Here is a 27081-nt window from a genome sequence, read left to right on the forward strand (position 1 = left end):
TATGACAGATTTATGACAAGTTATGTTATCTTGGTAATGTCAGGTTGTTCTATAAAAAGATTTGATATAATGTATTTCTTTATATCAAATTATACTAACAAGACATTTCAAACAATGTCACCGTTGCATTTTAAATGACATAACTGAGTGAATAATATTTTATGAGAGTAATCAAGTGGGGTTAGTAATGTATTAAAGGGCACCTATGATGAAAATCAACTTTTGTAAGCTGTTTGGACAGAACTGTGTATAGTGTGTCCACTGTCATATTGGAGTGATATAACATAAGTCTCTTTTTTAATATTTGCTGTTGTTAAGATAGGGTCCAAATCAAAATCCACCGCAACGTAATATAGGAGTGCGGTTTTCCCACCCATAGAACTGCTTGACAGGCGCCATCTTTTTTAATAGCATGTATGCACATGTCCACAGAACATTGTTTTGCAAATGAACTGGGATTAAAACATATGTTACAACTTTCTGTGATTTTTATTTACATTTTTATAGTTTAAAACGTTTTTAAAACAGAGCATGTTAAAAAGACAGTAAAAATCGCTGTAATTCTTAACCACTATAATCACCAAAGCTGCATGGTGTCAGTTAACGTGCATATACAGTTGAAATCAGAATTATTAGCCCCCCTTTGAATTTTTTTTTCTTTTTTAAATATTTTCCAAATGAGATTTGACAGAGCAAGGAAATTTATAACTTGCCTAATTACCCTTACCTGCCTAGTTAACCTAATTAACTTTGTTAAGCCTTTAAATGTCACTTTAAGCTGTATAGAAGTGTCTTGAAATATTATTAGAATTTTATTTACTGTCATCATGGCAAAGATAAAATAAATCAGTTATTAAAAATGTGTTGAAAAAAAAATCTGCTCTCTGTTAAACAGAAATTGGGGGAAAAAAATAACTAAGGGGGCTAATAATTATGACTTCAACTGTATCTGTATGTGGGGGGGGGGGGGGTACTGCAAACGGAATTTGTGTGTGACTCATTTCAGAACGGCTTGAATATACTAAACCACAAATACATAAAATAAACATTCTTGGTGTTTTTGACTAATAAGCTTTGAATCGTTCAGTTTCTCTAAAAGATGTGAACACTAGCTGGGTTTCTATCTAAATGTGTAGTGGATCTTTTCCAAGTTCCACGAAAAAATCTCAAATGTGAACTAGAAAAGTAAAGTTTGTAGACAAACTTTATGCTGGCTTGAGAAAGCCCCGACTGAAAATGTTTGAAGGAGTTTAAATGTTTAAAGAACTGAAGTAGATTTTAAGACGTTTCAAACAGTTATACTACATATATAAACATGTTTCTAGTATGGATTGGCCTGTTTCTTGGGGGGGGGGGGGGGGGGTGTACTGCAAACGGAATTTGTGTGTGACTCATTTCAGAAAGGCTTGAATATACTAAACCACAAATACATGAAATAAACATTCTTGGTGTTTTTGACTAATAAGCTGTATTTCAGCTTCGTCCGTGTCTTTATCACTGACTGCTGTTTATCTGATGTAACGCAGGAAAAGCAGATATGCATGTGGAAACTCATTTGCATTTAAAGCCACAGGCTACAAAAACAGCTGCACTGTACTAGATATCAAAATGGTCAGATTCTGGAGTCTATAATACATAATCTGATGGGTATTTTGAGCTGAAACTTTACAGACACATTCTGGAGACACAAAAGACTTATCTTACATCTTGTAAAATGGGTAAAATTGGTGCTTTTTAAAGAGTTTTAGGTGAAATTGCTGTTTTTTTTTTAATTCAGGTAAAGAAATCTCTCAGATTCTATTAGAATCATTTTCATTTGTGTTCCAAAGAAAAATACATTTCTTAAGGTTTTAAAAAGACACGAGTGATTTTCTTTTTGTGGTGAACTAACCCTATTTAATAACGTAACTATGTACTGATTTAACATTTCTCAAGGTAAAAAAAGGACATTTCGAACAGCATTATGGAGATTCAATAATGAGGATTTTCATTTATGGGTGAACTATTCCTTTAATAACAAAATCTCATTTATAAGTTTTACTTGCACAGTTCGAAGATGTATGTGCTGGAGGCCAAAAACACTCTTTGGCTATTGTTGTTTTCTAATACAATTAAAAGCAGCACATAATCATATTTCAGGCCTATTTTCCAGAGTGTAATAGCACTTTTTCCATTTTACAGTACTGTCAGATATTGGCTAAATTATGCATGGCAGCACAATTAAACCAGATGCGAGTCTCACTGAAACAGAGAAAACAACTTCTTTATATCCACATGCAAATACAAACTGGTGGAATGCATCCAGCTATGATTCTGTAAAGCAGACGCAATATCGGTTTTGACATATCCAATTTTTCCAGAAATAGGAGATTGTAAGTATTATACTTGGGCCAAAATTATTTGGACAGCATGCATTTAGAAAATGATACAAACACACAAAAATAATTCTAATTTCGATTGTGAGTCTTGGATGTAGTCTGGTGTACTTATTTATTTCTGTAAAATACACCACAGTTATTTATTATTGCATTTTTAAGGCTTTGTTATGCTTCATATTACTTTTAAAATACAGAAATATATAAAAATATAGCACCCACTACATTTAACAGAGCAATGTGTATTGTTAAGAGAAGCATGTAAATAAATAAATAAATGTCCCACATTACATTATATAGTTCTAAAGCATATATTTATAGGACTCTCCTTTTCATTGAATGTGCTGTCTTTTAGTGATTTTAAACTGAGTATGTGTAAACATTAAGCAAACTGTGTCTCCGCTGTGAGCCAGCACACTGTCCTGTGATTTCTGTGTGAGCTTCCAGCAGCAGGAGCCCTTTAAACACTTTCCACTGGCTGATTCCCCCCTATTTAAATGTTCCCTCTGGGCGATAATACCCCTAATATAAATACAACAGCCTGCTGTACATTTGTGTTTACTGGCAGGGAGCATTATTAGGCCATAATTTAGCCGCTGCTGACATGCTATTATTTACGCATATCACATGATGAACGATTGACCCCTTGTGTTTTAATACAAATTGCTTTTTTGAATTTAAATCTATTCTTATAAGAAGAACACAGATTTGTCTATAGTCTACAAGACTGAGTGATGGTTTTTCAGTAGAACAAAAAAAAGACACATTTTCATAATTATTACTTTATATTTAACTTGTACTGTAAATATTGTACAGTAAATGTACTGTAAACATTGACTGTAAATAAAGTCTGATTACAGGTTACATGTATCCCAATTAGGCATGGGCCAGTATAAAACTCTGACAGTATGATAACCTTGAATAAAAATAGCACAGTTACACAGTACTTTAGATTACTGCTCTAAAATATTTTCTTTTTAAAATTTCTGGGTAAAAAACAATGATTTGTCCACCATTAAACACAATATATTTTATTTTAAGAAACATTTGGAATATTTTGGAGCAGTGAACATGTCAGGCTAAATAATTAAAATACTGTAAATGATTGACTTCTGTGGTCTTCATTAGTTTCAAAAACACAGATTTCTTTACAATTTGAAAAGGCACATTTGGATATATTTAAAGTAAGCCACTGCACTGTTCTGGCCCAGCATGTCTGGCTGTTGGTGGATAAGGAATTTGTTTTACAGATGTTTGCTGAATCGTGTTACTTTTGATGTGAAGGATCCTTTTCTGCTAGAGATACTGTTGTCCTAAAAAACTAAATAAAATAGTTGTGAAAAAAAAAAAGAAAAAAAAAAAAAAGAAAAAAAAAATAAATACTTACATATACCGTCAGAACGGTAAAACAGAAAATGTTAATGTTTTTAAAACCTTGATTTTTTCAAACCACTGTAAACCGATTATCATCTCATGCCTAATCCCAAACATTCAAGCAATGTATTCAAAGTATGCACAGCTCAAACCTGCACTTTGAATCGTTCAGTTTCTCTAAAAGATGTGAACACTAGCTGGGTTTCTATCTAAATGTGTAGTGGATCTTTTCCAAGTTCTCCAAAAAAAATCTCAAATGTGAACTAGAAAAGTAAAGTTTGTAGACAAACTTTATGGTGGCTTCAGAAAGTCCAGTCTGAAAATGTTTGAAGTAGTTTCAATGTTTAAAGAACTGAAGTAGTTTTTAAGACGTTTCAAACAGTTATACTACATATATAAACATGTTTCTAGTATGGACTGGCATGTTTCTTGCTAGGGTGTTCTGAGTGGTTGCTAAGGTGTTGATAAGTGGTTGCTAGGGTGTGCTGAATGCTTGCTACGGTGTTCTGAGTGGTTGCTTAAGTGTTGCTAGGCAGTTGCTAGGTTGTTTTGAGTGGTTGTTAAGGCGTTGTTAGGTGGTTCCTAAGGTGTTCCTAGGTGGTTGCAAGTTGTTGCTAAGCAGTTGCTAGGGTGTTTTGAGTAGTTGATAAGGAGTTGCTAGGGTGTTTGTGGTTGCTAAGATGTTGCTAGGTGGTTGCTTAAGTGTTGCTAGGCGGTTGCTAGAGTAGTCTGGGTGGTTGCTAAGGCATGGCTAGGCGGTTGCTAAGGTGTTGCTAGGTCGTTGCTAGGGTGTTCTGAGTGGTTGCTAGGCATTTGCTTATGCGTTGCTTGGTGGTTGCTAAGATGCTGCTAGGTGGCTGCTAAGGCATGGCTAGGTGGTTGCTAGGCGGTTGCTAAGGTGTTGGTAGGTGGTTGCTAAGGTGTTCTGAGTAGTTGCTAGGCAGTTGCTAACAAATTAGAATGGTTCTAGTATGAATTTGCATGTTGCTAGCATGTTTATCATAAATCAGCATGCTATGAGCAAGGTTCTAATATGAATGAGCATGTTGCTAGCATGTTTCTAGTATAAATTAGCATGAATTTAGAATGAATTAGCATGTTGTTAGCATGAATTTATTATGAATTAGCATGTTGCTAGTATTATTAGTACGGTTGTTAGTATGTTTCTAGTATGATAAGTGTATTGTTAGTGAATTGGTGTGTCATCATTAGTATTCATTCATTCATTCATTTTCTTTTCGGCTTAGTCCCTTTATTAATCCGGGGTCGCCACAGCGGAATGAACTGGCAACTTATCCCGCACATGTTTTAAGTAACGGATGCGTTTCCAGCTGCAACCCATCTCTGAGAAACACCCACTCACACTCACTTTCCCCCACAGACCAAAGACATGCGCTGAATTGAATAAACTAAATTGGTCGTAGCGCATGTGTGTGAATGTGAGATTGTATGGGTGTTTCCCAGTGCTGAGTTGCAGCTGGAAGGGCATCATTCATTCTGTCAGTTCATTCTGCTATGGTGACCCCAGATAAATAAAGGGACTAAGCCGAAGGAAAATGAATGAATGAATGTATTGTGTATAAAGTTTATATTCCTATTGTGCACTTTATTGTGCAATTGCCCTTTTTTTATTATAAGTGTTTGTGTGTGTGTGTGTGTGTGTGTGTGCGTGTGTGTGTGTGTGTGTGTGTGTGTGTGTGTGCGCGTGTGCATGTATGTGTTTTTTTAGAGACATTCTGTACTTCTATACCACAGAGATGTGCCTCAAACATGGCCAAGTGTGTGGTTTAGTGAACAATAAGAAAAAAATAATCCTTTTAGAAAAAGCTGTGCGCTTCTAACATAATATAATCTATATAAATGAACATTAGGGATATTATAGAAAAAAAAAGCCATTGTCATTACAAGCCAAGCGAAATAATGAGCGGCCTGACAGGAAACGCATATATAATCTCGTTTGAAAAAGAAGTCCGTGACAAGTTCAGAAATCACAGCACTCACTTTTAAATTACTACCCATGAAGGCCACCCTCTGACTGTGCGGAAGTGAGCAGCTTCAATTATAAATGCATAAATGCCGAGAGGAGCGTGAACATAAGGCACTTTTCATCATCAGCAGGCTTAGCTCTTGTTAAAAGCAGAATTGATTCCCTAATTTTTTTGGCCTTGTGATCGCTGACTGCTTTATCATCTGTGTTTTGAACTCACCTTGACTGAGATCTTGCCCTCGTCCTTTGGTAAGTGAGCGGCCAGGAACCAGTCTCCCGGGAGGGGGCTGGTGACATTGAACACCCCTGTGGTGCGGTTGGGCAGCGTCCATGTCAAAGTGACAGCGAAGGAGCCTGGAACGATGGTGTCCTTTGGAAAACGTGTCTGGAGGGGGTTGATTACAGGTGGAGCTCCTGACCTAAAGTACCTGTAAACAAAAGAGAAGGCTACATTTGAAGGCTTGCCATGGACGGATTTCTTTCATGCATTTTGTTTTTTTCAGCGTATATTTGAGGCCGTGCAAGAATACTACGCTTTGTCATTGAAATAATGCCACAAGCACTTGGTAGATCTGTAAAAGGCCTGCCGCCACAGCTGGAAAAAATCCTAGAGGAAACACAGTAATGTCACTACAATATTCAGATAGCAAAATTATATTGTATCATCGTTCAGTTTCTGAAGACATTACTTATTGAAATGACCGAAGTTACTAAGTAGTTTACAGCAATATTACTACAATAATATGGACTGAAACTGCTTTGTTCTGTGTCTTTTTAAACGGTTGTACAACAGTTACATTCGTCCTCTGAATTCGAAGTGTGGTGTGAGGTGGGGTGCCAGACATATGTTTTCCCAACAGATGTAGCATGCTAAGTTTACAACAGAGACAATTAGGATTCCAATATTCCACTTTTTCAGTGCAGTGCAGTATTTGTAGCAGGCACAATGGTGTATTTTTTAGTTACTGGTTTAATTCAACAAATACAATTGGGAATAACTACCATTGCGAGACCTCAATATTCACCTCGTCAGGAGCATCTTCACTTTCTTCTGAATTCACGGCCATGTTTGTGTTAAAGATTAAAAATCATTAACTAGATAATGTGACTGAGGGGAATCTGATGGAGAGAAATCTTCGACTTCCACACAGCTCTCAGATGCACTGTAAACGCTACTCTCCAAATCACTGTCAATCTCCTCTGCATCTGTGTTTGGGTTGCCGGTGTGCAAATTAGCTTTTTATGCACGTAATTAAACTCCCCTTTTCATGCAAACCCTTCCTTCTTTCGCCGTTGGACACTACTCCTAAACAAAGCTGGACTCACCCACTTTCCTGACATTTTTCAAACTAGAGGTGTGCTGAGACGGGGGTTTCATGGCCCTTTAAGATCATTTGTGATGCTCAAAAACAAACTGTAGCTAATTCTATTTGGTTCCTCTAGTTGCAGTGATACATACATGTAACATTTATCTGACATTTCCATAAACGGAAGCATCAAATGTATACTAAAACCCAAAATCAGCAGCTTACAAGGAAATAACTTAAAGGGGATCTATTTAGGAATGTTTATGTACCAGTTACTTTTTATGCTGATGAAAAAATGTTGACCAATTTATGCCATACACATGCTAGCAACATGATAATTTATTCTAAAATGTAAACCAAGCAAAAGTCATCCAACTATGCTAATTTGTGAAATAGCAATTTGTTCACAATATGCTAATCCATGCAAGAAACATGAACTTATTATGGTAACATGCTTGCCATCGCTTATTCATTCTAGAAACATGCTAGCAAAGTACTAATGCATGCTGAAAAAAATGCTAGCAACATACAAATTCACACTAAAAATATGTCAACCTGTGCTGCCAGATTCTCATCATGCTCATTCCAGAAACATCCAAGCAAACATGCTAATTCATGCTGACAATGTGTTAACAATGCCATATTTGACCAATCTAAGCACATGGTTTAAAGCACACAGCGCAGCTGCCTATGTCTGAATCCACTTTTTCGCTAATTTAACAATGGTTGTCGTGCTCAGCGCATGGTCTAAAATGATAAAATTGATTCTCTCATTCCCATTCCCAAATAGAGTCTATTCTCCCATTCTGCCATGGTCATTTCATTATTTACGCAACAGAACCTCCAAATGTAAGAACAGAACACTCGTCTCTTTGCTTTCATCTTTAATATTTAGCATGTTTGTGTGCTGCTCCACATCCCTGTGAGTGTAATAAGCAGTACTATACGGAATACTGTATGCTCATCCTCCCATTGTCAACCTATCTATACTGTATGTGCAAGTTACTATTGTGGTCTTTAAACAACAACAACAACTAAATGCGTCATTGACTTTAAACCAGATTTCAGTTGGTCAGCGGTGCAGCTTGTATCCATTGCCTAAAAATAGCTAAGAACGCACCTTATCATCAGACTAGTATGCTCATAGGTGGGTAAATGGATGCAAGTGCTAATAAAAAAACATGGTGCTTACAAAAAACACTTGTGTCATGCCTGGCGAATGCAGTGGGTGTATGATAATGCCATAAGCATGTAATGATGGACACTTCATGTACTCATCTGTTGCAGCTTTAATTACACAATGAAGGGGGCGGGGCTTTCAGACTCTGATGATTAATGACATAATAACCTTGTGAAGTTTATGCACTAGACAGTTGACTGCACAGTGCACGAGTACATGGAGCACAGTGTATCATTTGGGACATAATTAATGTTAAATATGCTATTAACATGCTAATTGACTTTCACATAAACATTCAGTCTCTAGTGTGTTATGTGTGCACAATTGCAAGCACAAGTAATAAATTGCAGGCTGCAGTTGTAACAGTAACTGTCACCGGTGTCAACAATAACAAGGGGTTATGTAAAGAGCCCCTATTTTGTAATATAAAAGGTCATATTTTGCTTTGGGGGGGGGGGGGGGGGTCTCCAACAACAGGCCGATATGCATGCAAGGTCAAAAACACTTTCATTGTCTTATAATATGCATTTATTTTTACCTAATTATCCAAACGACTCCCATATGATTTGTTCAGCAATTAATTTGTTCCCAAACCCCTCCTTTGTGTGAGATTAATCAGCTGTGATTGGTCCAATGACCAACAATCTGTTGTGATTGGTCAACTGGGTTCAGCGCAAGACAGAAAGAAACGCCCAACACTGCTATGAAGTAGCACAGAGTATTTGAGAGCCCAATGCAAGAATGCAATAAAGCTATGCAGTAAAACAGCAGCATAATCCTCTATTCTTAACCATAACCCCAAGTAATAACAACACACATTCAGTATTAATCCACACAGTGGCAAAAGTGGAAAATTAAAAGCTGATGGTGGTCATAGCAAAGACAAACGGCAGATGAGTTAAGAAATTATGAGTTTAAGAAATGCATTTAAATCGGTAAAGGAAGAAGCACGCGCCGCGTTTTCAACATGGTTTTGGACGCAATATGTAACCAGCTTCATACAGATTTAACCTGAGAGATACAGTACAAGCACTGATCTATAATGTGATTACAAGCCATATGGAGCGATTACAGGTTACAACACACAATTAAATACATATTTTACAGAAAACGAGGAAACAATTTTAGTTACACTTACAGGTTATGATCTGGAGGAAGAAGAAACTGTCAATGTCTGACAAATGTCCCTGTCAATGTCTGACAAAGTCCCATACGTAATAGTCTCTGCTGCTCCTTCCTTTAATAGCAAACAGCCGAAAAATTCCACGTTGCAGAGTAGGTTAATCTCCATCTGTCAGCACGTTCATGCTTTATCGGATCCGGTTGTACGTATTTGGTGATGTACTGTATCGACGTGTTCAGGCAAAAGATCCGAATCCAACACAATTCATTTATTCGACTCTTGAGTCTAGTGTTTCGTTAAAAAAAAAAATCAATAGTTTTAAACACAGTGCACTTTTATATTTAACCTTCAGATGGATGGTTTCATTCACTTAGTGTTGTGCTACACAATGCAAGAAACGTCATTTTCAAAAACCCATAATAGGGGGCTCTTAAATAAGAGTGTTCACACAAAAAAAATTAATTCTGTCCCCATTTCCTCACCCTTTACTCATTTCTGTATTCTTTTAAAGACACAATAATGTATATATTGTAAAGGAAGCTGGAAACCTGTAACCATTGACTTCCACAGTATTTATTTTTTCTATGGTAGTCAATGAATACAGGTGTTCAGCTAAAATATCTTTATTGTGTGTGTTCAATATAAAAAAGAATCTCATTAAGGTTTGTAACCATTTGAGGGAGGGTACATAGTGAATAAATTTCCATTTCAGGTGAACTATACCTTTAATTATACATTTAAGTAGTAACAGTAACCGTAGTCTAAAACTTGACTAACAAATAAGTAAAATAGTAAGTTCAAGTTTTTATAATCTACGATGACTAGCCAAAGTGAAACCCTTCCTAAGCAGGAAAGGCTTTGAAACGACTATTCGTGCTTTTATTTCCACGCTATTAGATTATTGCCATTCCTTATATATTGGTCTACCTTCATATTCTATTTCTAGACTTGATATGGTGCAAAATGTGACACAAATAAGACCAAATCACACTAATGTTGCAATCACTACATTGGTTGCCGGTTCATTTCCAAATAGACTATAAAATTTTACTCTTTGTTTATAAAACCTTGCATAACCTAGCGACACCGTATCTTTCTGATCTGATCCCTACTAAGGCCCAAACCCTATCGCTTAGATAAAATTCCGACTGTTATTTATTGCAAATACCTCGATCTGGTCTCAAATGCAGGGGCGATAGAGCCTTTGCAGTTGTGGGTCAGAAACTACGGAATAAGTTACCATTAAAACTCAAAGTAGCACCCACTCTATCTATTTTTAAATCAATTTCAAAGACTCATCTTTTTTCGATTTAATATTCCCTAATGGCGGTTCCAGGCTATACTAAATTGCTTCTTTCTTGTAAACTGTTACTGTTGTTACTATTGTTTTATATTGTTGTTATTATTGTAGTGTATTGCTGTTTTTTTACCTGCTACTGCTATTGTACAGCACCTTGGTCAACCAAAGGTTGCAATTAAGTGTGCTCTAGAAATAAACTTTGATTTTATTTGATTTAATATAAACAAATTAAATGCTAAATGTTTTAAATGCTGCATGTTTTAACTAATAGATGTTTAACTAATAAACATTGTACATGTTTACATGTTTATCCTACACATCTACATACAGTAAATGAATGCACACATACATTAAGTAAATATATAAATCCTGTGAGTATGGAAACAAATTGAGTATATACACATCAAAAGCAGAGAATGCACAATGAAGTCACTCCTGAATCAATTAAAATGCAGAAGACGCAACAATTCCTCATTCGATCACAAGAGAGGAAATGGACCATTGTGACTAATACTAAATTATGCGAGAAGTGAATCGTAAACAAATATTCCAACATTTAGCTCCACCGTTAATGTTTTGAGCAATGCTCACAAATTTAGGAGCCACTGATTTGGAACAGCGCCTCAGCTAGGCTGCTATTAAAGGAGAGATGAAGAATGGAAGAGATGAAAATCATTCACTCACATCAGACTCATTTTCAACACAAAACCGCACAGCACTTTTCTTCATTTCGACATGGGAACACAAGGCCATGAAAGTAAAAAGTCTTCCCTCAGTCTCCAGCCTGTCAGTCAAGATACAGACGCAGGCAGACAGTAGGAGCCTGCAACAAATCATGCCATGACACTTTTTTCTAAAAGGCTTCACTGTCTGCAATTATTTCTGCTCAATGCACTGCTTTGTGTCTCCTGCAGTTTGTCAGTCGCAACCCTGCCAATCCCTGGGTTGAAAAAAAGTCCCTATCTGAAGGGTTTCGCTACAAAGACTATCAATTACTCTTTTATTCTCTGGTTCTCTCATTTTCACAGGTAGAATTGGCTTTGTGAGACATGTAAAAATGAAAAAGACAGATCCTACTGTATACAGTATGTGTTGTACAGTCAAATGATTCAGAGGAGCTCATGATCAAGCTGGCATCGTATACTTTTATCTGACACATTTTTTGTGCTCAAAAAAGGATTCACCTGAGTCACAATGCACATTTACTATAGTAAAACACCCAGCAGAAGTTTATAATACAGAGAGAAACTGAAATGTTTTGATTTCCAGCCATTTTCTTCATGGTTCAGCTTTTCAGATTTACCCATCCTCTTCTTGTTCCAAAACAGGCAACACTGTTTCTTCTGATGAACACAAAAGAAGATATTTTGAAAAAAATGTCTTTGATTTCATATTTAAACGCATATCAAAGTTGTTTCCCTCTTCTTTATGCAGCATGCAACAAATAGCAAATGCATTAATGTTGCCAGATATTGCTATAGAAAAAAAAACAGCAAAACAAGTCCTTAAATCACTTTAGATTTAAATATCATACAGAACTGCAATAAAAAAGATGCCAGAACATTGCTATTGTTACCAGTGGTGAAAAGCGTAAAATTACCGTTTATAACTTTAACTACATGCACTACAGAATGTAAATGCATCAAACTTTCACAGTGTAATAGTCACTTCTCACTACTCTTGAGTATTTTTAAGACACTTTTTACGTATACTTTAAGTAACATTTACAACAGATACTTTTACTCTACTTGCACTACATTTCTTTGGGTAAGTAATGGTTCTTTTACTTGAGTATGATTTTTCTGTACTCTTTCCACAAGTGATTGACATCACTGTGTCATTCGTTACAATTGGGAAAATCACCCCTGTATTTACATCCAGTTGATAAACAAAAGTGTTACAGTGTGTACATGGATGAACAAAATTTTATGGAAGCCTGTTTCTGCCAAAACAAAGACAATTGCAAATAATTTTGTCTCACAATTCTAAATCTTTTTTTTCCTCACAATTTTCTCAGCATTGCAAGATATAAAGTTCTTACCTGTCAACATTGGGATGTGAAAATAACAGAGTTATCCTATTAAAGTTTAGCCTCTTAAAATTATTTGCTATTTTAAAGATATTGAATCAAGTTATCAAATCTCATTAACCTTTTCCTCACTGTATAATTTAAACATTCTGATTAAAGAGCAGCGAATGAATCTCATTTACATTTTTCGTCTGATTACATTAAATAACAGAATTGTCACTTTAAAAATGCACAGATTTATAATGAAAGTATTCAGTTGCTTTACTAACTTTTTAAGCTCATTTAAGACAAAATGTGTTGTGTTTAATAGAAAACCCACCAAGATCGACATACTATTAAATTATTATTATTATTACATGTATATGTCTCTTCAAACGCACCCAAAACACAGAATATCTGCTTTCACTCCACTTCAAATTGCATGTACAGAATGCGTTTGAGAAACAGCGTCTATTTATCATCTATTTATCTATTTATCTATGGAGTGCGTGTGACAGTCACACACTGCTACATGAACTGACTGTTTTGAGGACTGCATAGGAGTGACAACGGTGCCTGTAACGGAAAAAAGGGAATCTGCCATTTTTATATTTATTTCAAAGTGTTTTCATGCTTCAAAATGAAAGCACAGAACAGATTCACATTGAAGAGCAATGGGCGTCCCCTGGTGGTTCGGCAGTATGAGGAGGATTGGCTCTTTAATGTTTATTGCCACCTTTCATAGAAAGATTCTATATACGGGAGAAATACAGGAAAATGCCTTTACGGGATAATAGTGGGATAGAATTGTAAAACACAGGAGAATGCCAGGAAAAACGGAAGGGTGGACAGGTATGATAAAGTTACAAGTGCAAGATATATTTAAAATGGGAAAAGTAAAAGAAAAAGGTCTGTCAGAGAAAAGAAATTAGACAGTAAATTACTGTATGTTGATTTTAACTTAAACCACCCCAAACTCACAAGTGTTGCCTTGAAGTTTAACCTTGATTTACTTATTGATAGGTCTTTAATTAGGGCAAGAACTAAACTGTGCTGGACACTCTCATAGGACCTATATGTACTGTGTCAAAAGCAGTTTTCGTTGAATACATACACACACACACACACACACACACACACACACACACACACACACACACACACACACATACATACATACATACATACACACATATATATACATACATACATACACACATATATATACATACATACATACACACACATATACACACACACACACACACACACACACACACACACACACACACACACACACACACACACACACACACACATATATATATATATATACACACCTCCAGGACAGTAATGTTCAACATTTGAGAAGGTCATCTTGGTCAACTATTTTTATTTTCTATGCAACTACAGCTCCGTCTACTAAGTCCTCAACAAAACCAAGAAGAAAACCAAAAGCCTTTCAATAACCAATTTCAGTTGACAATTAAAAACTGACTATTACTCAAAGAAAACTGCTTTTGACACAGTATAATGTCTCAGGTTGTACACAGGCTTGTGTGTTTCGTCTCCGGAATCCGACATGCAATCTTCAGAGATGATCATGCTAACCCAGGGGTCCTGGATCCTGACAGGTAATAACTCAAGGTAGAGCTGCTGGAGCTGTGCGGGGTTATTAGATAAGTCATGCTGCCCTTCATCCACTCTCAGCTATACTACACCTATAGAAGATGTCCCTCTTTCTAAGATGGAGCCTCCTACTGCTTTCAGAAATGTGACGCCTCGGTCAGTCTGAAGCTGTTAAAGCACAAGCTCATGTTCTCCAATGTCAGACAGATGTTTTCAGCACTGGGTAATGATTTTATCTTGGTTGTGTTTTTGCACTGAGCCATGAACTTTTTTTTTTCCTTTGAGGCTGGCAGTGGCAGGTCCAGACTGTTACTAAAGTGCTGCTTTATAGTTCTGATGGGGTGTTGAAACTATAAAGACGTCCATGCAGGTGTTATAAGCACACTGCACATACTGTCAGCCGTGGTGAGAGGGGATATATTAAAAACAATAATAGAAATGCTGATATAGATAGATAGATAGATAGATAGATAGATAGATAGATAGATAGATAGATAGATAGATAGATAGATAGATAGATAGATAGATAGATAGATAGATAGATAGATAGATAGATAGATAGATAGATAGATAGATAGATAGATAGATAGATAGATAGATAGATAGATAGATACTTGGTCATACAAAGAAATTCAACATATATACATAAGCGAGAAATTGAGTTTGGGGCTCAGATATTAAAATAACTATTAAAATATTTTGAAATTTATGTTACAAAACATATATTATATTATATTATATTATATTATATCACATTATTTATTAACATGAGCACACCCTAACAAAATTACCAGAGGGGTCAACCACACAAATATATTCCAACAATTAAACTAAATAATCATTTCAAACATCGTTTAACACAAATAATTAAATGACCAGCCACAAATTACATTCACTTATACAAAAATAAAACAAATGGTTTACAAATTTAAACAAATAAACAAAGGAAACCGTAACAAAAAACAGACGATTAAAAAGAAGGGATAAATAATAAAAGAAACACGTCAAAAACACATATATAAACACTCAGTTTATCAAATAAACATTTAAATGCTTTATATTAAATAGAAACACACTATGTGTAGACTATGTCCTCCCAATATTAAATAAATACATTAAAGGGCACCTATGGTGAAAAATCTACTTTCTTAAGCTGTTTGGACAGAAATGTGTGTAAGTATAGTGTATAAACTGTCATATTGGGCTGATATAAACACACCCAGTCCTTTTTTTTTTTCAAATTTAACAACATAAAAACGGTGGATCAATTGGAGCGGTTTTCAGATCGACCGCAACTTTACGTAGGAGAGCGGTCCCCCCGCCCACCAATATTGATTGACAGCTCCGCGCATTAACAGTCTGGTAGTCACGTGTATAATCATATCAACAAGAGAGGACGAGCGCAAAGCAGCCGGGAATAAAAGGTGTGTTCAGTTCGCTAGGATCATCAATCATCATCAAATGTGATCAAGAGTGAGTTTCACAAGTTTAAAATGTTTTAAAACAGAGCATTTGTGTAATAATTTCCAGCGATTCACTTCAGATTCACTTAATCAGCACAGCCGCGTGACATTGTGTGTGACTCATTGTTGCAAATCCACAAAAAATGCATCAAATACTGATTGTTAAAGTTCTTATTTTAGTATTTCTCACATGTTACGTGAGATCTGCTTCCTGAGGCAGCCGAGGGCGGCGATTGCTGACAGGCACGTGGGAACGGTGGGCGGGGAGGACTAGCCTTAAAGGCCCAGAACAAAAAAAAACAGCAAAAACATTTTCCAGCTATAATACAGACACTTCAAACAGCTATAATAAATAATCTGATGGGTGTTTTGAGCTAAAACTTTACAGACACATTCTGGGGACACAAAAGACTTATATTAAATATGAAAAGGGGTAACCTATGTGCCCTTTAAGTAATGTATTGCTTCAACACATTTGTTGAGGTTTGTTGTTTATTTGAACTGCTTGTTCAAAATGAGCTAAAACAACAGAATTCTTAAGTTTTTTTGGTGGACAACTGGTAAAAAGTTTCGGGGGTTTTTTCAACTTTATTTGATAGGACAGTAAAGAGTATTGACAGGAAAGCATGGGGAACAGAGAGAGGGGAAGGATCGGCATAGGGCCGCGAGGTGGAATCGAACTCGGGTCGCTGTGTGTCGACGCACTAACCACTACACCTCTGGCACCGACTCAATTTAGCATTTTTAACAGTGCAGGTAAACCTTTTGTTGCATTATTGGTACAGTATTATTGTTTTATTAGTGTTAACTAACTTAATCTTACCATGAACAATTTTATGAATGTGAGGAAGGGCATGTAAAATATTTGGTAAACTTGTGCCCATGTTAAGCAAATTCCCGTCTTGCATCACATGCACTGATTATCTTGCTTAAAAAGATAAACGGCGCAAATGTTGTGTATGGTGCAATGTAATGACACAAGCCTCAGCCATAAACCAATGATTACAGCAGGAAATGCTAGTCTGTTTTTCAAGTAAACAGAAATTCCCCTGCATGGACTGAATGAATCCAGCTGATGAATCTACTGTGCATCCTTAATGCTGTTATCTATTATCTTCAGCCTTCCATTATTACCCTTTGATAAGCAAGCGGTGCACAGTGTGTCCAAATTTGTTATGCATTCTTCCGTGTTGGAAAATCAGATTCGAACACATTTACTGCCAGGCTCATTACAGAGCTGACCTCAGATCAGAGTCCAAGCTGTATGTAAACTGGGCCTTCATCATAATGATCAGCCTGTCTGTAGTCAGTCCATTTCCTCACAGTGTTTAAGGTCACACTCTATGAATCCCTGGTTGTCAATTAGACTAAAACAGAGGAAGAAACAAGGTGAAAACAAGGTCTGGTAATTAACGTGAGACGAGTTTGGCTACAAAAAACCAACACAAATGAGCTCCAGCTAAAGCTGTGAGATAAAGATAAGAATGGCATTAATTGCTACTTGGGCTGTTGATCCATTATTCTAACAAATGTAATCATATTAATTATGTGATATGCCGATTAATTAACACCACATATTTACATATATCAATATTTGAGTAAATAGAAGTGATTCAAAGCTGCACAAGCTGTGATTCTTTTGTAGTGTTTTTTTTTTTTTCCAGAGTGTTTCTGTACAAAGCAACATCACCAACTACTAGGTTGCCATGCATTATAATGTATTTTTAGACATTTCCATGTAAATGGGGATTATTTTGTTTCTTGTATTTTGGATTCATCTTTGTTGGGTAAACACAAACTTGCACCACACACTGTAATTTAAAAGTAACTTTAAAAAAAACAAAAAAACATGCAACTTATTATTAGTTTGTATTTTTTTTTAAATGTCAATCAGTTTCTCTTTTAAAATATTACTTGATTTTAATGTAATTTAATTAAATACATGATATTGTTATTATAAAATATTATAATAAAATGTTATTTTATTTTGTGGAATTTTATTAAGTTTAATTTTGTTTTATTTCTTCTCATGTTTTTTATTTATTTGTTTAAATAAAAAATATTTATTTATTTATTTATTTATTTATTTGTTTGTTTGTTTGTTTATTTGCTTGCTTGCTTGTTTTATTTATTCATGTTTGCCCACTTCCGGAATGTTAAATGGATTTGAAAACAACCCTTCATTTATTATTGTATATATTTATTTATTATTATAAGTATATGTAATGTTTTCTTAACTAAACCCAAGCAAAACATTTTGTTCATCTTAAATATATTTTGCATTTCATTAAACAACATTTTATTCATTGGTGTTTTTATAGTGTATGTACTAACAAAAATCTCAAAAGGCAAAGCGTGTACAGGTATGTCCAGATCCAATGGCTGTCACATCCTGTCTACACCATAAATCTATCTTTGAAAACATCTACACTGACCAGTCTTGTGCGCAAAAAAAAATTAATAAATCAAAATAGAAACTGCTTTAATAATGTTAAATAAAGGAGTTCTTTTCAAATCCAGTCAGCACTGAAAATGGCTAACCTTGACTAATAAACACTAATCCAGCCAATATAATCATCTTTTTACATTTGAAGAAAAATGTGTGGAACAAGTTAATTAACAATAATTAGTTCAATCTTCTTGAATGTTTTAAGTTTTCTGAAAACAGCACAGATGCATTCTTTTTAAGTGTCAATGATATTAACCATACAGTGTCTTTGATTTACATTTTTTTTTTTAATTTGTAAATATGCTCTCTCACCACAAACAAACTGCTCCACTTCATTCAGGCAATATCACATAGACTGATTTAACTTTCTTTTGATCCAACCCTTCTAATATCATCCTTCCTTTCCATTTATTTAGTTTTTCTTTTTTTCTTTCTTATTTTTTTTTATTTCTAATTCTAATCTTTCTTTTTCTTAATTTGTGTTTATGCTCTATAATCTAATGTTAAAGTGTACTAAATAAAATGTATCCATCTATCATTATATCTTTTCATCGTTCTACCCAACCACCCATTCATTTATCATTTTATGGGCTCTATTTTAACAATCTAGGTGCAGTTTAAAGCGCATGGTGCAAAAACATTAAAGGCGTGTATGAATCCACTTTTGCTATTTAAAGGATGGAAAAATATGGTTTGCGCCCTGGCGCATGGTCTAACATGGTTGTGCTTATTCTCTTCATGAGTTATGGGTGTGTTTTAAACAATGTGCATTAAACCAATCAGAGTTTCCTCTCCCATTCCCTTTAAGAGCCAGGCGCATCATGCCATGGTGCATTAGCTATTTACATGGCGGACCTTGTAAGTGGAAAAACTGAACACTTTACTAGCGAGAAACCACTTAAACAGGCAATCTGCAGCCTGAGGATAAAGAATGAGCCTCCTCCAATCGGCCTCTTTACTTTACTCCTTTACTGTCATGGATAAGTCAACGGTGTTGTACGCACTCTACTGAATACATCCATTAGCCTACATATTTAATTTCATTTGTTAAGCACAAAGATTTGTTTCAAAACTATTTCTAAATTCAGTAATTCAGTAATTTCCAGCAAACGAATAAATGAACAATAATAACGAAACGTGGTCAAAAAATTATACAAACACACGTCCTATTCTTATGCCCCATATGATGATGCATACCTCTCCAAGTTCCGACAGGTGGACAAATCTAAACCTGTTTTTATTCAAACAAATATAAATATGCATATAATAAATAACATTGTTAATAATAATAACATTATGATAAAAATGCAAATTGTCATGTATATGCTGAAAAAAGCACTCCGACATGAAGGCAGTGTTTTTGAAAGGACCCCGACATGAAGGCAGTGTTTTTGAAAGGACCCCGACATGAAGGCAGTGTCATTTTAACACTGCCTGAAGTAACATTTTAATCCTTTATTTTTTCTATATGTAAAGATATTTGTGTATTGCTGTATAAAGCATTTTGGACCTGCATAGGCGCATAACTAGTGCGCTCTGTGCTGGACTTCAGACCTGCGTTCAGCTGGTCTATCGCACAGTCTATTTCAGTTCCTGAACATAGAAATGCACCAACAATGCACCTTAACACACCTTTGTTTAAGGCCGGAACACTAATGAGTCCACAAAGTGGCGCAAATAGATTTGCTATTTAAACAATGTGGAGCAAAACATGAAAATTAGGGTCGCGCTGGTCTGAAAATAGCCACAAATTATACCAAACACGTCTTGCGCTTTGTTGCGCCGAGTGTATGATAGGGCCCTATAGGGCGTCACACACCGGATGCGCCACGAAACAGTGCCCACATGACAGCTGGAAGTATCGCACACCAGACGCGCACATTCACATGCTATTTAAAATTAACTATTCAGATGGCGCTCTGTGGTGCTAAAGAAATATGAACAGTGTCCTGAGTCAAGACTGGGCACCGGTGTGTGTACCCTGATAGATGTTTAGAATTCTAAAATGCATGGCGCTGCGTGGCACGACGCGGCGAGTGTGCGACCCCCTTATATCTATTTCTATCCCCTTATATCTATTTCTATCATTATTTCTTTCATTTGAATATCTTTCTACTCACTAACATCACTAATCTGCATTTTATGTATTTGTTTATTTGTTTGTGGAAGGCTATATTAAATTATGTAACTTTTAAAATTAATTAATTAACTAATTAAGTGTATTCAATAACATGTTAAATTAAAAAACCTGAAATGTTATAGTCTACGTCTTGTATGTCTACATTAGCTCTGTCTCCATGTCAAGTCTACATCAAATCCTTCAGTGCTTGTTGGTTAACAAATAAATTAACAATTACATGTAATTATATAAAGTATACATTAGCAAAACAGAATGTTTCAGCTATGTTTTTTGTTTTTTTTTTTGCAAAAATTGTGTGATATTCAGAGTAATTTAAAATTTGAGTAATCACCACAGTCATCTGTGCTTCTTGTTTTCAGCACCATGGACAGCAGACAAGCAGAGAGACAAATGAGGCACATCGTAAAAGTTTTACTTACAGTTTTGTTTTTTGCTGGGAGGCAGGGTATAAAAATACATTAACATACTGCAGATATCAATGCATAACTTCAGTGTCACTACTGGCAGAAAACCACTTTACATTTAGCCCATTGCTATAAGATACACCGTGCTCAAAATAGACTCTGCATGTGACCTGTGATAAACTTTGAGGTTAATCAGAAAAATGTGACATGCAGCCTTTGTGTTTTTGTCACTCATCTTCCAGTTTACGTCTTGATTAGGTCTGTTGACAATCTCATCCCCTAGATTCCATATTATGCAAATGAATGGCATAAATCTTGCTGTTCTTGTTCTTGTATTTGTCTAAACAAACAGGCATGAAATGCAGATTGAGAGCTGGAGTCTAATTGAGGTGAGGTGATTTCCATCATTGTCTTGCTGTCTCGCATTACCATGCTTCATGCATTGAGATCCCGGTCCCTCTGCACCAATGTGAGATGAATTAGATTTTAAGATTATTAATGTGCATGACACTCGCTGTCTTATTATTGATGAGGGGGAGATAAAGAAAAAAGTCTTCAGGCTTCAGCCAGGAGGTCAGACACAAACAGACTGGAAAATCACAACTGCGACCTCAATTATAATCTGAATGTGAAAATCTCATCGCTTATCCATAAAACCCAGCATTGATTATCTGAAGCGATGTGACAGTTTAGCATTAAAAGTCTTCCCAAAAGCTTGGGATTGATGTTTAAAAGAAGGATCTGGTGAAAAGGGACTGCAGGGAGAACCTCGGGAGCTCTGTTTCTGCCCAGGCCTCCTGGTTTGTATGGGCCGCAATTAGAGCAGTCATGGCCCGTCCGGCAGCATGATATTGATCTACGGGCTGCAGCGCTGGGCTGTTATCCACTAGACCCAGTCGTCCTGCTTTCCCCCATTTCTTTATCTTATCCTAGCGCTTTATCTCTCCCCTGGCACTGAGTACAGCCTGTTTTAATTACCATCTCTCTATGGCACCCCCTGCCTGCTATCTGACAGCTGAATCGACAGAATGGAGCCCTGCCTTGTTCATTATGAAAACAGCAAGAAGACCTGGGGCCTCGTGACAAAACTTTGTGCTCTAAATGTTCTGTTCGCTCAAACAGTGCAACGTCTGGAGGCACCAAAGAATTTAATAACTTATACATTCTTTGTGGTTCTTTTTAATACATTTCATTTTATTCATATTATATTCCTCCTACATATATCATCATTGTGCCTATACATCTATTTATAAATCTCTATATATCTATTTACCTTTCTTTTCATACATCCATTTCTATCCATAGACCAGGGTGCAGATTACAGGGTGGTTTGGGGATTTGACTTAAATAAATGCCTATGCTTGAACATGGAAGTTAAATATGAAGCACTTTTATGATCATCATGGGTGCAAACTTCAGCAAAATTATTATAATCTTGTATCAAAAATATCTTTGAGAATCGTATGCCAGATAAAATAGCCTGTTTCAGGTTACTATACAAGTCAGAATCCAATCATTAACCCAAAAACACTAATAAGTTTGATAAATAAATGAGACATAATTGAATTAAATATATGAATGTGGCTCATATGTGGTACATATATTCATTTTGCAATGTATTCGTCCCAGAAGGAGCCAGGAAAACTTGCTTGTGTGTGTTGCCATACTGCTTTATGAGATTTGGCAATACGAATCTGGACTAACATAAAAAAATTAACTAAATAACATAGCTGTACCTACAAATTACCTAAAAGATATAAGTATTTGTTATTTACAATTTTTTGGGGTTACAGTTCAGTTGCAGTTAGAATCAGATCATCATGTGCAGAGCTGTTGGTGTAAGGTCAAGGTCAACTTTATTTATATAGCACCTTAAAACCACATGAATGTTGGCCAAAGTGCTACAATAAATTCAGTTAGAAAGACAAGACAATATATGCTACAATAAAATTTTACAAACTAAAAATAAATTTGTATAATCAATGTGTCCTTAAAAAAACTAAGTTATATCAATAGGCCAGAGAGAAAAGGTATATTTTGATTGGTTTTTTAAAACACCTAAATGTAGATGAAGCTCTAACTTCAAGAGGTAATTTGTTCCAAAGTTTTGAAGCATAGACTGAAAAAGCTCTGTCTTCTTATGTTTTCAAGCAGGATTTAGGAACAATTATCAAGAGCTGAGCAGAGGAGCTGAGGGAGAATACAAATTTAAGAGTTCAGATATATAGGCTGGGGCAAGTCCATGTAGAGCTTTAAATACATATATTAAAATTTTAAAATCAATTCTGTTTCGAAAGGAGCCAGCGAAGCCTGGAGTAAGGCCTGGATGGGAGAAATTTCTTCTTTCTTTTTTGTCCCAGTCAAAAAACGGTGCATTTTGGACTGTCTGTAAGTGTGAGAGTGATGACTGACTGATGCCAGTATACAGTACAGTACAGTGTACCGTGTAGGGTTGGGTGATGTTTACAAATTTGGCATCGTACAATGTCTAATGTAAAACATCACGATGGAGGATGGCATCCTTGTCGTAGGCATCGGTGAATTCATTATTTATGAATAATCAATTAATTCATAACAAATTAATTATTTGTTGCCTACTGTTTCAACTACCTGACACTTTTGTTTTACCCATAACCAAATCATAAATAAATAAAGATAAGCTACATACAAATTACCACCTATCAATCACTTTTTCCACGGGGCACTGGCATGAATAGGCAGAGTGATCTGTGTTGTTATAATGGTCTTGACAAACCATTGATTGGTAAAAAAGGTGCACAACCAACGGGAACCAACCAATAGTATCTGAGGTTTTCGCTAAAATTACCAAGTACAAGTGTGAAAGCAAAAGATTGAAGCAGTGTACTGACGATGTGACATTGACTGATAAATTCAAAAGACCAAAGAGTCGTTAGATAGAGACAAAATGATGTGATAAGCGTTAACAGCAAATGGTACTCGTATATAGTGTGGACGGAGGGCTGTTCAGAAATGCTATATGAAACGACAGTGTGGACATGGATCATTTCCGTTCTAAAATGCTATTTTTAAACTAAGCTGTATTAGTGTAAATGGGGCCTAAGTATGTATTTTGCGAGCGGGTTTGCGAAAGGGGGCGGAGGATCATGATGCCGGCTCAGCATCGTGAGTCTATCAGCCATCGGCGATGGACAATGACATCGTCTATCGACCCAACCCTAGTACAGTGTGGTGTTGTTGGTTTATAAAGTTAACACCTCAGAAACTGCAGCTGAGCATTTGTTAAATAACCAGTGTCACTTTTTATATGTATAGATGTTTGTTTGAATACATGTTCATGTTCAGTGAACACATGTTCATTGATAATGGTGGGCTGCAATGTCAAGCAATGATAAATTATACACAATGATTATACTTGTTTGTGTGTTTGGTGTGTGCAGGTTTAGCTCAAGAATTGGTTGGTATGCTAAAACACAACCGTGACCCTGCAGTGTCAAAGAGAGGATGGTGTGAGCTCATTAGCATTTAAAGGGATATGAAGAGAAACAGCTCACTGTAAACTGAGGTGTTTGTAAATGGGTAAAAAACGTGTTTATTTACATCACCATTGAGAAGACACTAAGGAATCATGTCAACTTGTGTAAAATGGAAAACCAATGTCATATTTATGCATTGAAATTTAGATGATTTTTTCATGAGAAAACATTACCCAAAGACACAAAGCCTCCCTTTAAATTGTTAATATATACAGGGTACTTTTAATCAGGGAATTTGCTCTGCTTATTTAAAGTTACGTTCACATATATCAGACAAGCAAGTTGATGAGACATATCAATAATAATTTTTAAAAATCATTTTGAAATCTGAATTAAGATTTATGTCTTATAGGGTAGGTGAATGTACAGTAAAACTGTACCTTAATTATCCACGGTTTATGTATTTTGTTTTTATTCATACATAGGCTAATTGAACATTTTCACCAAGGATTGCATTTTGAAGTAGTTAAATGTTTAAATGTTTGTAAAATTAATATCCATTCAACAACTTAAACTGTAATTAAAATACCAAAACTTTGCCACCTAAAGAGTCTGAAACAGATGATGTTCAATAAAGAACAAAAAGCATCATAATTCATACAGAGAAATAGCTCTGATTGCGTACTGACTAAAACTACAATCTATTTCCAAGACTATGAATGGAAACTTTTAGCATCAAACATACACTGTTAACACTTGCTGTAGATTATGCAATAAATAACTCTAAAATAGCCAGTGCTTTTCTGTAATAAAAGGAACCAGTATTTTACTGTGAAATGAGCAGGATTTGTAAGAAAGTGTGTAGTGCAAAAAATTAATTACAGTAATTTACAGTATGTGCCCACTACAGGTAGTAACTGTGGCAATATATGGCAAAATACTGGTCAACAATTACTGTCCTGTTACTGTGGTTTGGTTACTGTTGCCAGTATTGCAAAGTAAAAAAGCCTGGTAAGGTCTAATAGTGTAGTGCAAATTGTTCATTAACAGAAATTTGTATTATTATTATCATCATTATATGAACAATATTCATTCATTTTCTTTTTCGGCTTAGTCACTTTATTAATCAGGGTACACCACAGCGGAATGAACCGCCAACTTATCCAGCATATATTTTACACAGTGGATGCCATTCCAGCCGCAACACAACACTGGGAAACACCCACACACTCTTACACACACTACACCCAATTTAGCTTTTTTAATTCACCTGTACCGCATGTCTTTGGACAGTGGGGGAAACTGGAGCACCCGGAGGAAACCCGGGGGAGAACATGCAAACTCCACACAGAAAATGCCATTTGACCTGGGGCTTGAACCAGTGACCTTCTTGCTGAGAGGCGATTGTGCTACCCACTGCGCCATCATGCTGCCCATATGTTTAATATATTCAAATCTAATAGCATGTTTAATATTTCCTGCATAATTAAGTACTTAAAGCAAATTTGTGCTTTGTCAAATTCAATTTCAATTCCAAGCATCATCCATCCATCCATCATCCAGCTTGTCTTTCTTTCATTCTTTCTTATATCCATATTTTAAATATGTTTCATCCATGTATCCATGCTTGCGTCCAGCTATCCACAAATCAATAGATACATATAGAATGTCAATATATCCATTCATCCATCTACAGTATACAGTATCTAATCTGTATGTATACATATTTTCTTATATCTCTATCATCCTTCCATTCATCCACCCAACAGTATATCTTTCAGCCTATAAAACTATCTATTGTCTATCTATTTATCTTTCTACAACTGTCTGAATGAACTATATCATATGCTATATTTCCCAGTTTGATCATTAGATGTACTGTATCCGTAGCACTCTTTCGCTCAAGTTAGAGGATAACTTTGTTAAAAGCAGGGGAAAAACAATCTTTAAATCACAGGCAGGCCATTTATATTGCATGATAGGCCCTCAAGACACATATTTCATTATCGCTCAAACTGGAACATAGGCGTACTTACTGTAATTATGGAATGCGATATGTTCCCCTGGAGTTATGACTGACATTATGAGTTTAAAACATGTCCTTCCAAAGTTAACACTGAGATCACGGTTTATACCGCAACTTTCTAATGTAGCTTTCCCTTGAGAGCTTTTTCCCAGGGAGTGTTACTCACAATATTATATACCCATAAGACATGAGACAGACGACTTGAGTAGATTCACCTCTATATGTGCAGTCTGAAAGAAATCTGCCATCAAAGAAATAAATGAGCCAGAGAGGACGTGCGCTTTAAAATGGCATAACCTGAGCTTAATGCTACAGTTAATGCTACAGTTATGCTTAATGTTGATTTTAAGGTCAACGAAGGAGCAGCAGCAAACAAATAAAACAGACGCTAATGTTCTGATGTTAAAACATGCTGAATGCATGAATAGCAAAGCTGTGTGATAGGGCTATTTGTCAGAGGAAACCAGCACTGGAAGATTAACTCAAGGACAGTCTCTCCTCTTCTTTATAATGTCACACATTAAAGACGGCCAAGAGTTACTTCCTCGCCACTTATGATGTACATTCAGTAACAGACAATAACAAGGTCAGTGTTTCGATGGAACTTTAATGACAGGCAGCGTGCTGGGATTTGAAGACCTGAGTATTCAGTGAATAATATTCTCCATTTTGATTACCCAAGGGCCTTAGACTTAGTTTAGAACAGCTCTTGTGCGAGCACACCGTGTGCTGGCTGTGAAAGTGCACCGGGATCATTCAAGGATGACTTGAAAGAAATGTAGAGAAAAGAATAACGGCTAAAAGAACACCTTTACGAAGTATCAGAGAGTTCACTGAAGGAAAATGTACAAAAGTGTTTTC

General features: G+C 35.9%; 1 protein-coding gene across 1 annotated transcript in view; it reads right to left on the bottom strand.

The window, feature by feature from the left end:
* tmem8b (transmembrane protein 8B) overlaps window positions 1-27081 on the bottom strand; it is a 291527-nt gene that overhangs the window by 172037 nt on the left and 92409 nt on the right. The window contains 1 exon segment of the mRNA XM_056458175.1: window positions 5957-6164. Within this exon segment, the coding sequence (XP_056314150.1) occupies window positions 5957-6164 (208 nt within the window).

This window comes from Danio aesculapii, chromosome 5, assembly GCF_903798145.1.
Source record: "Danio aesculapii chromosome 5, fDanAes4.1, whole genome shotgun sequence".
NCBI classification, from domain to species: Eukaryota; Metazoa; Chordata; class Actinopteri; order Cypriniformes; family Danionidae; genus Danio; species Danio aesculapii.